Genomic DNA, 17007 nt, shown 5'->3' on the forward strand with positions numbered 1-17007 from the left:
GTGCTGGGATTACAGGCTTGAGCCACCGCGCCCGGCCGGCAACTTTTTTTTAATGGTTGGGTGGGGGTTGGCAACAAAACACTGAAAAGTAAAAGGCCATTTGCCATCAGCAACTCTCCCACCCACCATCCACATAAAGCACATACTAAGTTTCCTGGTGAGTGCTTGCTGCCAGGATGCCAAGGGCCTTTGTCTCCAAGGCAGTCCACAGGAGCTTTGTCCCGGGCCTTCTGTCATACTTTGTAATTTATAGAAATCATCCACCTTCTATAGGCTGTGTCTCCCCTGCATAAAAAGACAAGAATCCCTGTTCCTTCTGTCCTAAGAAATGGGGGAGTGAGGAAGATGACAGACGCGAAAGGCCAGTGACCTCCCAGAAGAGTGGACAATGGGGCCTGTGGATAGAGGAGTGAAGCATCAGACATAACAGTGGTTCACTTGATAGTTTAATGTTATATTTGCAGCATAAATAAGGCACAATATATGCCAGGGCAAGGAAGGGAGGGAGAGGGCATGGCTGGGGGGATAACTGCTAAGTGGCAAGGGGGAAAAGACAGTATGGTTAGGGAGAATAGAGCGAAGCCCCTGCCTCAGCCCCGTCCCGGGAGATTGTGAGAACCAGCTCACAGGGATCATGCTGAATCAGGTGGAGGGGAAAAAGGGAAAGACAGTTTTGTAACAAAAAACAAAATAGCCTGTAGCACTGCATTCTCCTACCTGTCAAAGGCCACCACTGGGCACTGGGGAGACCCAGACCGAGTTCCTTGATAAGATGGAGAGGTGTTGCTACACGTCAAAAATATATAGATCATCAGAGATATAATCATAGATACACACTGCTTCCTTTTCAATAGATACTATGTTAGGATGTGGCAGCCTCCACTCTTGGGGCTGGAGGCTCATCTCCTCCCTGCCTGAAAGGTGTGTGTGTTGTGCGGGGAGGAACGGGACAGCTGAAGCTCTGGCTGGTCCTTACTGTAACAGAGAACATGGAGTGACCAGTCTGCAAGGGAATATGGGACAACTCCTGTCCAGACCAATGCATGGTTTTAGGAATACGACTAGAAAGAAGACAAATCTAGATTTTGAGATCAGTGATATGATGGGGATTACTTTAATGGGAATGGAGGAAGAGACTGAAAGAAATGGAAGAATGTTAGTGCAAAGGCAAAATATGTATTTGAAATATCCTCCACACCTGTAATACTTTCCCAGCTTATCCCTAAGAAATGGTTCTCAACCTTTAGTGTGCATTAGAATCACTTGGAGTGCTTTTAAATCCTGCCCCCAGAGTCTGTGATTCAACAGGTCTGGGATGGGGCCTGAGAATGTGTATTTCTAACAAGTTCCCAGATATTGTGGCACTGATGTTGCTGGTCCTGGACCATATTCTGGGAACCACTGCCCTAAGGTAAAGTCAGTGAAACTATTGCTCATAGCCACTTCTTACAGCTAAAACATCACTCACCAGTAGCTACTGCTGGTGAGATAGCTCTCTGCTATTAGCCCCCCCATTAAAAAAATAAACCTTAGTAGCTATGATACAAACCTACATCTACAAAGGACATAAGCTCCTTTAACCTGCCCTACTCTCCCCAGCCTTTTCTCATTCTGGGGTAAGACTTTACCCCAAAGAGAGACAACTCAACTGGTGCAGAGGGTGGTAATGGTGGCTAGCAGCCACCTATGCTCATTCCTGCTGGGTAACCACCTTGGTATGGGGTGGGGGAATTTATGTCTGTATGCACATTTGTGTGTACAAACAGACACAGAGAAATCAGTCCTGTACTATGAGAGGGATGACTAGAGTTGTGGGAGGCTATAGTGGGGTGGAGGGAGTCCTTTAATCTGCCTTAGGATCCCTACCTTTCCTGTTCTTCCAAACACCCCCACCCCCGTCAAACATTAAGTCTAAAGAAAGCAGAAAGAGCATATCAACAAGGCATATGTGATATAGCTAGGAAGACTGGAATCTAAACAGACTGGTTATGAAATTAAAAAAAATAACATATTTCCTTCCTGTGTATACAATGTACAATATTAATGAAAAATTAATGATTTGGGGATGGGAAGAAAGTTATGAAAAAAGGAGAAAACTGGTGGGGATAGCTGTCTCAGGGGCTGGCACCTTTAAGGAGCCTCTCAGTGTGGAGCAGGGGAGCCCCAGAAACCACAGGAAGAATTTTTTTGGTGTCTGCTTGGTGGTTCAGGCTGTACATAGAGCATGGTTGGGGTTAAGCACTCTCCATCTACCAGGATGGGTGGTGCTAGAGGGCAGTGAATCAAGAAAGGAGCCAAAACCAATGGAACAGGGATAGAGAAGTGAGCGAGAGGAGGTTCAGTTTGCCCAGTCCCTCTTTAACCACTACTTAGAGTACATGGTCTAATGCTTGGGGCCAAGGAGGCAGGTGAAGGCCAAGGAAGTCAGATTTGGGGTGCATAAACAGCAGCAAAAGAGTAAGTAAAGGGGGCATGACTTTTTTTTTGTGGCCTCTCTAGTAGTGTGGGAGGCTTTCTCAGACTTTTCAACTCTAAGCAAGCTTTCTGTTAGGGGAATGGGGCAGAAAGTGAGCAGACCTGAAGACCTGGTTCTGTCCCCTTCCTCTGTGGCCTTGGGTACATGGCAGCTAGCTAGAGTGCCTGTGTATTGAGCACTCACATTGGAGTGGGGTGGGAAGTCTGAGTCCTGTATTCACGTGAATGAATTCAGGACACCCACCATACACTCAGCTCCTTTCTGAAAGTGTCCTCCCTTAGGCCTCTAGGAAGGCCATGGACTTTAGGAAGGGCCAAGTGACACCTTCCATGATGTTTGGTTCTGGTCCAGATGGATCTGGCTGGTAGCAATAATAAGGTAAGTGATGTTACCTTTGACTATTAGAGAAGTTTCAGGGTAGGCAATTGTTCTGCCTCCTTAGTGAGACTGAGAACCAACTCAGGAACTATCTAGGGCGGGGGTTCTGACCTGCTACTTCCTTAATTCAGTGCCATTTTGTTACTGTGGTTCTGGCAGTGCTCCTCATTGAGGATCCGTATACATCTTCCCACTGATAAAAATGAAGTTAGGACTAGATAATTAGTCATGGGGGCTAAGAAATAAAAAAGACCCTCTACATAAATTAGTCACCCAACACAGGGACAGACTGGCAGGACACGTATGCAGTGACAAATTAATTCTTAACTGTAAAAACACTTGACTGAAGGCGGAAGACAAATAGTCAAGAGTCTTAGGAAAGCTCCTTAGGAGCCATAAACTCAGTCAAGCTTTAGGGCAAGGCTGCTACTGGGAAATCAAGACAATAAAAAACGAAACAAAAGCAGGAGAAAATCCCAGGGAGCAGCCGGCTAAAGGGGAAGTCCTGAGCACAAGTTATGGCTGTGAATTTTTAAAGGCAAAAGTGAAGTCCCTGGATGTGGTAACCTGCATCCTGACCATCTGCCATAACATTTGCTAGTCTGAATCACTTCAGGGCCTATTCCTGTTGGGTACCTGGTGGTAGAAGATGAGAAAACCATGTTTTCTCTCCTTTGTCTTTAGGGGTGTGGCCTGTTCAGCACCAGCTCTGAAAAGCAGGAGGGGAAATTTAAAACAAATGCAGCAGAACCTGCTACCTGACTTGTTCACTAGGATAGGATATCACTTTAAGGAAATGGGAATCTTGTAGCTTAAAACATTTTCTCATTCCCCTGTGACAGTGAATTTTGGAGGCAAAATAAGAAAGGAAGCTGGCAGTTATTTTGTATGTTTAAGATGGAGGTAGGAAAGATGGAGAGAAGGACATTCTTGGCTTGCACAGATGGCAGAAAGTGGCTCTGGGACAACTGGAAGGGTTTCATACGGAAAGGCAATTAAAGCTGACCTATCTATCCACAGGCCTCTGGCTTTGAATTGCTTCCTATGGTCCTGGTAGAAACTGCATAGTTCAGAGCCCAGGGGAGATGAGAAACCTTAATGTGGAAGAAACAGGGACAAGAGAGATGAACTGCTCCCTCTGCAACCCAACTCTTCAAAGAATGGTTGAGAGCAATAGTCACCAATTTCCCAGGCCAGACCCTGGGGTCCTTTGCTGGGGGGCCAGTTCTGTACTTTCCCTCTTCCCTTCCTCCCTCCTTTCAATCTTATACTCAAGTAAACCCACTCAGGACCTTGGCTATGATGCTTCAAGATCCTGGAGCACTGCATGTAAGGTGAAGAGAGCAGAAATGGGTTGAAGAAACTCTGGAGGACCTGGAAGACCTAGTGGCTAAGCTAGGAACCTGGTGAGAGACAAAGAAGATAGTCTAGATGGTGATGGGCACTTATGAACAGAAGACTCTAGCTCAGAAAAGCAGACAGATGTGTGAGGGGGAGAGATGGGGTAGAGCAAGGGAACTCGAGAGTCCCCTACATGACAGCCTCCAGGAGGGCTGTGTCTGAAGTAGTTATAGAAGAGAGACGGGGCGGGGGGGGCGGGTGGGGCGGGTAACGTTGACAGGGGAATGAAGAGGGAGAGGCAGGAGCAGAAAGATGACCAAAGATGACAATATGTACGCTTTGGCCAGTAAACTCTTATAAAACATAAAGGAATCAACTAATCCCTAACCTGATGGACCAAGCTTTGAAATATTTTGTTCCTGTCTGCCCTGATGATTAAAACTGAAGAAGGAGGGAGGGGAGGAGACAGAATCAGCCAGTCAGATTCTGGGCCCTTCCCTTTTCACTACCAAGCAATCTTTAATAATAAGGCCACAAAACGAGGTTGCCAAGGCCTAGTGGGGTGGTGGGAAAGACCCCACCACTACACTAGATAAAGTCAAGCAACAAAATGAGGTACCCAAATAGCTCTGGAAATAGATGAAAAAGAATTAGAACTCTTGAGAGTTTCCTTCTTTTTGCTTTTTTTTTTTTTTGGTGGCAGGTAGGGAGAAGGAATAAAGCTTATGGAAGAACTGGAAAATACTGCTACTTCATACATCAAAAGTAACCTTATATTCTCCGTAAGTGAATGTTTTAACTAGAATTAAGGAAGGGGAAAAAGGAAACAGGGGTAAATAAGCAGCTATGGGAGACAGAGTCCTGAGTCCATGGGGTGGCTGGGGCTGGGTCAGTGGGTGATATGAAATCAAATCTAGCCTCCCTCTATCTGGCAGGAAGTGGCATGCTAGTAAGGAACAAAAAGGTAACAGCCACAGCTTAGTGGGAAGAGAGGGAACTGAGAAACCCCAAACCTAGAAGTGCCAAGGGTTAGTGTTAAAAGAGACAGATACACGTGCATGGGGCAGGGGTGATTGTTCGGACCATCTGGAAAGGCCTTTGGCTGTGGGTGCATCAGAAACCCCACCCTTGGGGGATGATCTATGAGGCTCTGGGGCTGGGAGGCCCCCAGCACAGGTGTCAAACATACATGACCATGTGGCTAAAAAGCCCCATATCTGTCCATTACTCACAACACACAGTTTCCCCTGACCCATATTGCCATGTCCAAGGCAGATGGGAGGAGATAAGATGACATCTCTCTTGGCTCTTGGGCGGGCGAGCTCTGGCTGAGGACCTCTCCACCAGAGGAGGCATCATCTGCCCGCAGACTGGGACTGTGGGGTCATGATTACATGCGATTGTATTGGCATGCTCAGTTCTGTCCTTTGGCTGGCCATCTGAGTGAGGACCGAGGTGGCCACAGCTTCAGCTGCAGAGCGAACACTGAGGCCATTGGTAGGGGCTGTTGCTGAGCTGTGCTGAATCACAGGGGCTGGAGAACCCGTTGGCTCTGAGCTTTCCTTGGGGCTTTCTGCCAGGAAGAAGGGCAAAGAGCAGAGAGCAATTGGTTAGAAAACAGAATGGGGAAAGAGGCAGGACTACCTTTTGCCATAATTCTAAAGGAGACCAAAAGGGAAATGAAACCCATCTTTTTTTGGGAAACACTTCCCAGAATCCTGGCTTCTAAGTCATAAATGGGCTAGGAAATGGGAAGTTGTAAGAAGGGAAGAACTAGGCCAAAATTAACCTATCTATCCCAATAAAATGAATCTCCAACATGTTAATTACACTGTCTGGTTTCTAGGTCTTTGCATAGTTCATTACCCAACTCTTCTTATTATTCATTACTTCCATTCTTTCTTGTTTCTAAGAGACAGGGTCTCAAGTGATCCTCCTGCCTTGGTCTCTCAAAGTGCTGGGATTATAGGCATAAGCCACTGTGCCTGGCCTTCATTTCTTCAAAGGTGATTTAAAACAGATCTCTTTTTAGCCATCCTCTTTGATTAATTCTCAGAGGAACTGAATTATTCCATTATTTTATGTAATTATTTTTTTTTCCTGAGACTGAGTCTTGCTCTGTTGCCCAGGCTGGAGTGCAGTGGTACGATCTCAGCTCACCATCTGATGGCACTGAACCTCTGCCATCCAGGTTCAAGCAATTCTCGCGCCTCAGCCTCCCCAGTAGCTGGGACTACAGGTGCACACTGCCACACACAGCTAATTTTCGTATTTTTAGTAGAGACAGGGTTTCATCATGTTGGCTAGGCTGGTCTCAAACTCCTAACCTCAAGTGATCGGCCTGCCTCGGCCTCCCAAAGTGCTGGGATTATAGGCGTGAGTCACTGTGCCAGGCCTATTCCATTATTTTTAATGTTCCTTTACCATGTAGTTGTACCACAGGTAAGTCTGATAAATATCGAGCTATAATAAAATGATATTATGAATGGCCAGTCCCTGGCCCAGGTTCAGTCAACATGTAAAACTACAAAGAAATCTTAAGACCCTCCTGACTAAAAATTAGCTAGGCATTAATGATTATAAAACATTATGACCTATGCCACTCCACCTAAAGTGATATTAACATTTGACTACCAAACACAACTACCTGAGCTACATACTCAGGTAGCTCAGTAACTCCATGGTAACTCCATGTTGCTCATCAGTCAAATATTTTAAAAATTTTTTTAGAGGGTCTCATTCTGTCATCCAGGCTGGAGGTGCCATGGCACAATCACAGCTCACAGCAGCCTTCTACTCCTGGCCTCAAGCCATCCTCCTGCTTCAGACTCCCAAATTGCTGGGATTGTAGGTATGAGTCATCATACTCAGCAAGTCAAGGAGTTTTATTAAACATCAGATAGCCTCTATAGCTGCTTAAACAGAGATATGTGGAAAAAAGGCAAACTTTCCATAGTCAGTTGTATTTCTGACACCCTGATGAATGCCTGAGTTTTCTTTTAAGATTCAAATATGGCCGGGCGCGGTGGCTCACGCCTGTAATCCCAGCACTTTGGGAGGCCGAGGCAGGAGAATGGCGTGAACCTGGGAGGCGGAGCTTTCAGTGAGCCAAGATCACACCACTACACTCCAGCCTGGGCGACACAGCGAAACTCTATCTCAAAAAAAAAAAAAAAAAAAAAAAAATAGACTCAAATATTGCCTCCCCTGTGAAGCCATCTTTGTTACCCTCAGTACATTAACTGCTTTATTCTTTGTGTTTTCACAGTGTATATTCATCAAACATTTACTGAGCATCATCCATGTGCCAGGCATGGGTACACAGAGAAGAAAACGGGAACACTGCCCTTAGGAAGCTCCCAGTTCAGGGGCTCCTTGACTGGGATATCCATCCTTACCTCATCCACAGGTTTATATGACCCTATGATTCTTTCAGAGGTAGTGACAATGTCTTATTCATCATGTGTCAAGTACTTACATAATGTCTATACCACACAGCAGGAACTAAACACATCTTTGCTATAATGAATAAGTAAGGCCGGGTGTGGTGGCTCACACCTGTAATCCCAGCACTTTGAGAGGCGGAGGTGGGCAGATCACATGAAGCCAGGAGTTTTAGACTAGCCTGGGGAACATGGCAAAACCCTGTCTCTACTAAAAATACAAAAACGAGCTGGGCCTGGTGGCGCCCGCCTGTAGTCCCAGCTACTCGGGAGGCTGGGGCAGGAGAAAAAAAAAAGAATAAGTAGTTTAATGGACTAACTACGTATCAGAGTTCTTGCAAGGACTAAGTGGAAAACTGACCCTATATAGATTATATACTGATAAACAGTCCTTATCCTCTTAAGCCCATCAACAGGATTTGGTTTGTTTTTTTAGACAGAGTCTCACTCTGTCACCCAGGCTGGAGTGCAGTCGCACTATCTTGGCTCACTGCAACCTCCGCCTCCCGGGTTCAAGCTATTCTCCTGCCTCAGCTTCCCAAGTAGGTGGGACTACAGATGCACACCATCACGCCCGGCTGATTTTTAAAATTTTAATAGAGACAGGGTTTCACCGTGTTAGCCAGGATGGTCTCGATCTCCTGACCTTGTGATCCGCCTGCCTCGGCCTCCCAAAGTGTTGGGATTACAGGCGTGAGCCACTGTGCCCAGCAACAGGATTTAAAATCACTGAACTTCTTGAAACACTTTTTTATTTTGATTTACAGAATACCACATTCAGCTCTGTAGCTGGTTTTCCTCCTTACTTCCTGGTTGTTTCTTCTCAGTCTCTTGTGGCTTCTTTCTCATTTCTATGACCTGTAAATGTTGGAGTACCCCATTGTTCATTCCTGGGACTTCTCTTTTTCTATCTTCGCTGTCTCCCTTGGGAACTTCATCTAGTTTCAATGCTTTAAAAACTATAGCCAGGTGTGGTGGCTCACACATGTAATCTCAGCACTTTGGAAGGCCAAGGCGGGCAGATCCCTTGAGTCCTGGAGTTTGAGACCAGCCTGGCCAACATGGCAAAACCTCATCTCTAAAATAACAAAAAAATTAACTGGGCATGGTAGTGCACTCCTGTGGTCCCAGTTACTTAGGCTGAGGGGGCAGGATCACTTGAGAGCCTAGGAGACAGAGGTGGACCTTGCCTCCAAAAAATCCCACACCAAATAAAACCAAAACTAGCTATATGCTGCCGACTCCCAAAGTTTTATCTTCAGCCTTTCCTCTGAATTACAAATCCATATAACCAACCGACTGCTTGACATCTCCACCTATAAGCCTAATAGGCTCCTTAAACTCAGTTAGTCCAAAACTGAGTTCCTGACAGACCTCCCAAACCATTTCCCCTACACTTTACCCTATCTCAATTAATGACAACTTCATTCTTGCAGTTGCTTAAGCCAAAAACTTTGGTGCAATTTTTTATTCTTTTTGTCGTATATACCACACCATCTGTTCTCATCACTCTGACTTCAAAATATATCCTAGATTCAACCTGTTCTCATCGCTTTCACTACCATCATCCCTTGCTTGTATTACTGTAATAGCCTCCTAAGTGGACTGTCTGCTTCTGCCCTTGTACCCCTGATGTCTCTAACAGAGGAATCCTGTACAAATGTAAGTCAGATCAGTTTTTTTTATTTGTTTGTTTTTTTGAGACAGAATTTCGCTCTTGTTGCCCAGGCTGGAGTGCAATGGTGCGATCTCAGCTCACTGCAACCTCCGCTTCACAGGATCAAGTGATTCTCTTGCTTCAGCCTCCCAAGTAGCTGGGATTACAGGCATGTGCCACCACGCCCGGCTAATTTTTTGTATTTTTAGTAGAAACGGTTTCACCATTAACTATAAATAAAAAAACTATAAAAAAAAAATAAGTAGTCCATTAAACTACTTATTCTTTTTTTTTTCTCCTGCCCCAGCCTCCCGAGTAGCTGGGACTACACGGTTTCAAACTGTTAGCCAGGCTGGTCTCAAACTCCCGACCTTAGGTGATCTGCCTGCCTCGGCCTCCCAAAGTGCTGGGATTAAAGGTGTGAGCCACGGCGCCCAGCCTAGTCAGATCAATTGTATCACTTTTCTGCTGAAAACCCTCTAATGGCCCCCAGTGTAGGGTAAAAGCTGAAATCCTTACCATGACTGATGAGACCCTACATGAAATGCTGCTATTACCTCTCCTACTTGGTCTCCACCTACTCTCTACACCCAACTCCAGCTGAGCCTCCTTGATGTTCCTAGATGTACCAGGTACCTTGCGACTTTGCATCTTTGCAGTTGCTGAACCTCCTCCCTATAGTACTTTTCTTCCATATAAATGCATATAGCTCCTTCACTTTCTTCAGGTCTTTATACAAAAGCCACCTAATCTAAAATTTCTGTCCTGCTGCTAACATTTCATATTACCCTTCCCTGTTTTATTTTTCTTCTAACATTTACTGTTATCTAACATGTCATATATTTTACCTATTTATCTTGTTTATTGTCTGTCTCACCCATTAAAATACAAGCTCCTCAAGGGCAGGGATTTAATCTAATTTATTTGGTTCCTTATTATATCCCCAGCATGAAAAACAGTGCCTGGCACAGAATAGACATTCCATCAATATCTGCTTAATGAATGAATGCACCCTGAAGTACATATTAAAATTAAAATTTAAATAGAGATGTTTAAAATTGGTGATAGGGTTACTCCTTTTCTATGGGAACACATCTCTGAAATAATAAAGACAGCGGAAAAAATAATTCAATATATCAAAATTTGATAGCAATAGTTCTATGAATTTAATTTGCAAAAAGAAAACTAGCATTTATTAGCTTTTATTGCCCATAAGCAAATTATTCACAGTAATTTTAACTTCAGAATTTTACGTCCTGAGCACAACTCTGTGGCCATTGCCTTCTAGCAGTATTTTATGTGTGCTCGTACATTACAAACTGAAACCAACATCAGCCTATCATTAGATAAAATATACCCTATATCCCAATGTATCATCTGTGATTTATGTCTTTTCTAGGCCAAGACAGTATCTTTGGAGTAAGAAATACCTAGATGTGCCAGACATGGTGGCTCACACCTGTAATCCCAGCACTTTGGGAGGCCGAGGCAGGTGGCTCACCTGAGGTCGAGTTCGAGACCAGCCTGACCAACATGGTGAAACCCTGTCTCCACTCAAAATACAAAAATTAGCCAGGCATGGTGGCTGGAGCTTGTAGTCCCAGCTACTCCAGAATTGCTTGAACCTGGGAGGCAGAGGTGGCAGTGAGCCAAGATCATGCCATTGCACTCCAGCGTGGGCGACACAACAAGGCTCCGTCTCAAAAAAAAAAAAAAAAAAAAAAAAGATGTGCCAGGCGAGGTGGCTCACGCCTGTAATCCCAGCACTTTGAGAGGCTGAGGTGGGCGGATCATGAGGTCAGGAGATCGATACCATCCTGGCTAACATGGTGAAACCCTGTCTCTACTAAAAATACAAAAAATTAGCTGGGCGTGGTGGCGGGCGCCTGTAGTCCCAGCTACTCGGGAGACTGAGGCAGGAGAATGGCGTGAACCTGAGAGGCGGAGCTAGGAGTGAGCCAAGAGTGCGCCACTGCACTCCAGCCTGGGGGACAGAGCAAGACTCCGCCTCAAACAAAACAAAACAAAACAAAACAAAGCAAAAAAACATAGCTGTAAATCTTGGCTTCACCACTTTCCCAGCTTGGTAACTTCAGCTAAATGACCTAATCTGAGTGCAGTTTTCTCACATATAAATGTAGGTAATATCCAATTCATGAGAGATTTGGGAACACTGTAGCACGCCTAACACAAAATATGCACCCAGTAAATACTGCTATCCTTTAACCCCCAACTATAACAGATAATTAGGATAACTCTATATTGTTGTCAAAAACAATTTTTTTCTAGGTCTGGTTGCTCCACAAGGGCTACTCACTCATCAGTGTGGGGTCCCCAGAACATTCAGAATGGAGTTACAAAATTATAAACAGTTGAGACACTCAGGACATGCAGTTTACTGACTGACTGAACTTAGGTTGTGTGCCACTCACCTAAATAGCCTTGAGTCTTTTTCTGTAGTGCAGTGACTGGGCAGTCTTTATGAGCTAATAGTAGCTGTTTCAACTGGGCCACCTCATTGCGTAGTAATGTGACTTCATTCTGAGGAGGGAGGGAAGAAAAGAGTATCAAGAAAATTCATCCTCTATTCTTGCACCCTCAGTGGCTGTTCCCAAAGGAAGGAGAGAATATTGCCTCGATTTTCTCCCCTGAATTGGGACAAGACTCCTCATCCAGCAAGTTTTCACAGGGCCCAGGGCCAGTATAGTCATGAATTCAATGACAGGAGTTGCTGACAGTGAAAAGTCAGGATTTATAATGGAAAAATTACTCCTATTTAAGATAAATATGATTATACTGAAATTAATAATACACATGCTCTTTGACTAAGAAGGCCTACTTCTAGGAATCTACGTAACAGAACTGTTTACTCAGGTGCATGCAATGTTCACTGCAACGTTGTTCTAGCAAAAAATTAGAGCAGTATCAATATCCATACCTTATAACATCGCTACACTACAGAATATACTACTATACAGCTATTAAAAAGAATGAGGTAGATCTCCCACACCCATGGCTAGATCTCCGGGAAATACTGTTAACCTGTTTATCTTAAAAACAAGCACACAACCCTTCCAGCCCTACATAAAAACTATAAATAAAAAATATTTAGGAATATGAATCTATCTGGAAGGTACATATTAAATGTATCTACAGGAAAGAGAACGGGACTAGAAAAGGGAGATTAAAGAGAGACTTTGCTTCTATTCTATACATTTGTGTGTATATTTTATAATACAAATGTATTTATATATTGCTTTTTAAATTAAATATTTTAATCAGAAGGAAAAATAACATTCAAGAGAATGTATGGATTATAGATTATAGTTATTCTATTTGTCCTTGTAGCACTTTTTTTCTTTTATTAAGCTGCATCATCTAGGGCAAACACATTTCCCTTTGGGTTTTCATGACCCCAGTCAGATTCTACAGATGATTTAAAAGAGCACCCTGGGGTGCTTAATCTAATTCCTTCATCCAAACGCGTTTATGGATGACTCTAGCAGGAGATTTGGGGGTAGATGATGAGTGTCTTCACCAATCCCTATGAAAGAGATTTCAACTCTTACTGTTAAGAGATTCTTCCTGGAACAACTTCTAGATCTGTCCTAATTAGAGAATTACCATCTTTTATCAAATTGTACCACTTTTTCTGATTCCATTCCACTTTCTGGATTTTCAACAATTCCAGTAAGCATCCACTCACACTCAGCTGAATGTTCTGAGAAGTGAGTTCTTCGGCCTTCTTCTCTAGGGAGGATACCCACAGCTTTCGCTTTTGGCGGCAGCGGGAGGCCGCAGCCCGGTTGCGCTCCAGAAAGCGCTGCCGTCGCTCATCTGGATCTTCATCTACTGTGCGCCTCCGTCGCCCCCCAGTACTAGGGGTGGGCTGGGCTGGTGAGACCTGGTGCCCAGGAAGGAACAGACGTTACCTGATGAGAACATTAATCCTTTCCAAATCACACCTGATGTTAGGTAGAGTAGTAAGACTTGGTAAAAGGATGTACCAGCCTCTGGTAACCACAGCAAGTCTCATTACTATGTCCCCGAGCTTCTCTTATGTAGGAGTCCTCAATTTTGCCTCCTATTTCCTTCCAGTCTTCTCAGTCTCATACTTAGACAAACTACAGTTCATTTGGAAACTCTGATTATTTCTAAGACAGAGAGACAAATGAAACTACGATTATTTTTTGTTTCTTAATAATAGGGAATCTTGACTGGCACGGTTGGCTCACGCCTGTAATCCCAGCACTTTGGGAGGCCGAGGCAGGCAGATTACCTGAGGTCAGGAATTCAAGACCAGCCTGGCTAACATGGTGAAACCTCATCTCTACTAAAAATACAAAATTAGCCGGGCGTGGTGGCGTATGCCTGTAATCCCAGCTACTTGGGAGGCTGAGGCAGGAGAATTGCTTGAGCCCAGGAGGCGGAGGTTGCAGTGAGCTGAGATCATGCCATTGCACTGCAGCCTGGGCAACAAGAGTGAAACGCCATCTCAAAAAACAAAACAAAACAAAACAAAACAAAACAAAACAAAAGGGAATCTTATAGGCAGGGAAATCAGAATTGGGGGAGGATATTAGGGGAACTTTTAGAAGACTGTGAAATAAAAAAGTTTGAGAATCACTGATTTGGACAAGTGACATGTAAAAACAATTGCATACTATTACAGGTTTCAGAAATGGAGACAAATGTTCTCATCCATTTCATTACCAGTGACATGTGAGTTATTAGGGGGAGATACAGATAAGCATATTATTTTTATTTATAATCAGTTATTAATCATCCTCAAGAACAACCCCCCACTTTTGTTTACAAACAAAAAATGTTTAATCACTTACAAATTGGTGATACAGGACTGTCTTTTGTTTTTAAAGTTCAGGCTGAAGTCCCTTGTCACTAAAGCACTTTTAGATCATCCCTTTCTGTTAGTTGGAATGCACTTGGAGAAGAAAGGCCAATTTTATAACAGAAGCCAAAAATTTTTTTAAATGTAGAAAGGTCAACCATCTGTAGAAAAAAGTTCACCCTTGAACACGGGCTTGAGCTGCAAAGGTCCACTTAAATGCAGATTTAAAAAAATAAGTTATACCGACCAGCTGGGCATGGTGGCTCATGCCTGTAATCCCAGCACTTTGGGAGGCCGAGGCAGGCGGATCACTTGAGGTTGGGAGTTCGAGACCAGCCTGACCAACATGGAGAAACCCCATCTCTACTAAAAATACAAAATTAGGCCGGGCGCGGTGGCTCAAGCCTGTAATCCCAGCACTTTGGGAGGCCGAGACGGGCGGATCACGAGGTCAGGAGATCGAGACCATCCTGGCTAACACGGTGAAACCCTGTCTCTACTAAAAAATACAAAAAACTAGCCGGGCGAGGTGGCGGCGCCTGTAGTCCCAGCTACTCGGGAGGCTGAGGCAGGAGAATGGCGTGAACCCGGGAAGCGGAGCTAGCAGTGAGCCAAGAGCCCGCCACTGCACTCCAGCCTGGGCGGCAGAGCCAGACTCCGTCTCAAAAAAAAAAAAAAAAAAAAATACAAAATTAGCCAAGTGTGGTGGCACATGCCTGTAATCCCAGCTACTCGGGAGGCTGAGGCAGGAGAATTGCTTGAACCTGTGAGGCGGAGGCTGCAGTGAGATCGAGCCATTGCACTTCAGCCTGGGTAACAAGAGTGAAACTCCTTCTCAAAAAAAAAAAAGTTATATCAAGTGTGCCTGTTTCTCCGGCCCCCCTTCCAACTTCTCCACCTCTTCTGCCTCTGCCTTCACTAAGACAGCAAGACCAAGCCTTCCTCCTCCTCCTCCTCAAAGCGAAGATGATGAGGAGGATGATGACTTGTATGATACTCCATTTCTGCTTTAATGAATAGTAAATATATTGTCTCTTCCTTATGATTTTCTTAATATTTTCTTTTCTCTAGCATCCTTTATTGTAGGAATACAGTAGATAATACATATACAAAAAGTGTGTTAAAACAACTCTACGTTATTGGGATGGCTTCTGGTCAACAGTAGACTATTAGTATAGTTTTTGGGGAGTCAAAAGTTATACGTGGCCAGATGCAGTGGCTCATGACTGTAATCCCAATACTTTGGGAGGCTGAGGCGGGTAGATCACCTGAGGTCAGGAGTTCGAGACCAGCCTGGCCAACATGGCAAAACTCCGTCTCTACTAAAAATACAAAAATTAGCCAGGTGTGGTGGCAGGCGCCTGTAATCCCAGCTACTCGGGAGGCTGAGGCAGGAGAATCGCTTGAACCTGGGATGCGGAGGTTGCAGTGAGCTGAGACTGCGCCACTGCACTCCAGCCTGGGCAACAGAGCAAGACTCCATTTCAAAAAAAGTAAAAAATAAAAAAGTTACATGTAAGGTCAGGTGCAGTGGCTTATGCCTGTAATCCCAGAACTTTGGGAGGCCGAGGTTGGGAGGATCACTGGAGCCCAGCAGTTTGAGACCAGCCTGGGCAACACAGTGAGATCCATTTCTACAAATAAATAAAATTAGCTGGGCATGGTGATGCATTCCTGTCATTCCAGCTTCTTAGGAGGCTGAAGTGGGAGGATCATTTGAGCACAGAAGATTGAGGCTGCAAGTGAGCCATGATTGTCTCACTGCACTCCAGCCTGTGCAACAGAGCAAGAACCTGACTCAAAAACAAAAAAAAGATGCTGGGCATGGTGGTTCACGCCTGTAATCCCAGCACTTTGGTAGGCCAAGGCAGGTGGTCACTTGAGGCCATGAGTTCAAGACTAGCCTGGCCAACATGGTGAAGTCCCACCTCCATTAAAAATATAAAAATCAGCTGAGAGTGGTTGTGCGCACCTGTAATCCCGGCTACTTGGGAGGCTGAGGCATGGCTTAGACCAGGATGGAGGTTGCAGTGAGCCAAGATCACACCACTGCACTCCAGCCACAGTGACAGGGTGAGACTCTGTCAAAAAAAAAAAAAAAAGAATCTCGTACTCTACTCTAGGCCATACTGAATTATGTTCTCTATTAATATAGATAATTAAGAAATGATTTTTTTTTTTGAGATGGAGACTTGCTGTGTCGCTCAGGCTGGAGTGCAGTGGTGCTCAGGCTGGAGTACAGTGGTGCTCACTGTAACCTCAACCTCCCGGGTTCAAGCAATTCTCCTGCCTTAGTCTCCTGAGTAGCTGGGACTACAGGCGTCTGCCACCATGCCCGGCTCATTTCTTGTATTTTTAGTAGAGACGGGGTTTCACTGTGTCAGCCAGGATGGTCTCGATCTCCTGACCTCGTGATCCACCCGCCTCAGCCTCCCAAAGTGCTGGGATTACAGGCATGAGCCACCTGCCTGGCCAATAAATAATTTTTTTTAATTCAGACTAATATTATCTCTCCCAAAATAAAAAAAATGGAGAGAAAATTTCCAACTCAATTTAATGAACTAGAGGCCTTGGGTCACTGCTTCTCTTTGTATAAGAAATTTACAATAATTCTCCTGAGAATTTCGGCTTCTTCTTTATCTTTAACTGACTGGAGCATATGTAAAGATTAGTCCTTTATGGCCGGGTCCAGTAGCTCATGCCTGTAATCCCAGCACTTTGGGAGGCCAAGGTGGGCGGATAGCCTGAGTTCAACAGTTTGAGACCAGCCTGGGTGACACGGTGAAACTCCATCTCTACTAAAATACAAAAAATTGGCCAGGCGCAGTGGCTCATGCCTGTAATCTCAGCACTTTGGGAGGCC

The 17007-nt window shown here is 44.6% G+C and overlaps 1 protein-coding gene across 2 annotated transcripts in view; it reads right to left on the bottom strand.

The window, feature by feature from the left end:
* Positions 1–2834: 2834 nt before the first annotated feature.
* ATF7 (activating transcription factor 7) overlaps positions 2835–17007 on the bottom strand; it is a 119725-nt gene continuing 105552 nt past the window's right edge. For both annotated transcript variants that reach the window (XM_011992576.1, XM_011992575.1), the window contains exons 10-12: positions 13002–13199; positions 11728–11836; positions 2835–5768 (exon numbers count right to left, since the gene is read on the bottom strand). In XM_011992576.1, the coding sequence (XP_011847966.1) occupies positions 5551–5768; positions 11728–11836; positions 13002–13199 (525 nt within the window). In that variant the 3' untranslated portion in view covers positions 2835–5550. The remainder of the gene's footprint in view (positions 5769–11727; positions 11837–13001; positions 13200–17007) is intronic.

This window comes from Mandrillus leucophaeus, unplaced genomic scaffold (genome assembly GCF_000951045.1).
Source record: "Mandrillus leucophaeus isolate KB7577 unplaced genomic scaffold, Mleu.le_1.0 Scaffold414, whole genome shotgun sequence".
In the NCBI taxonomy this organism is placed as follows: Eukaryota; Metazoa; Chordata; class Mammalia; order Primates; family Cercopithecidae; genus Mandrillus; species Mandrillus leucophaeus.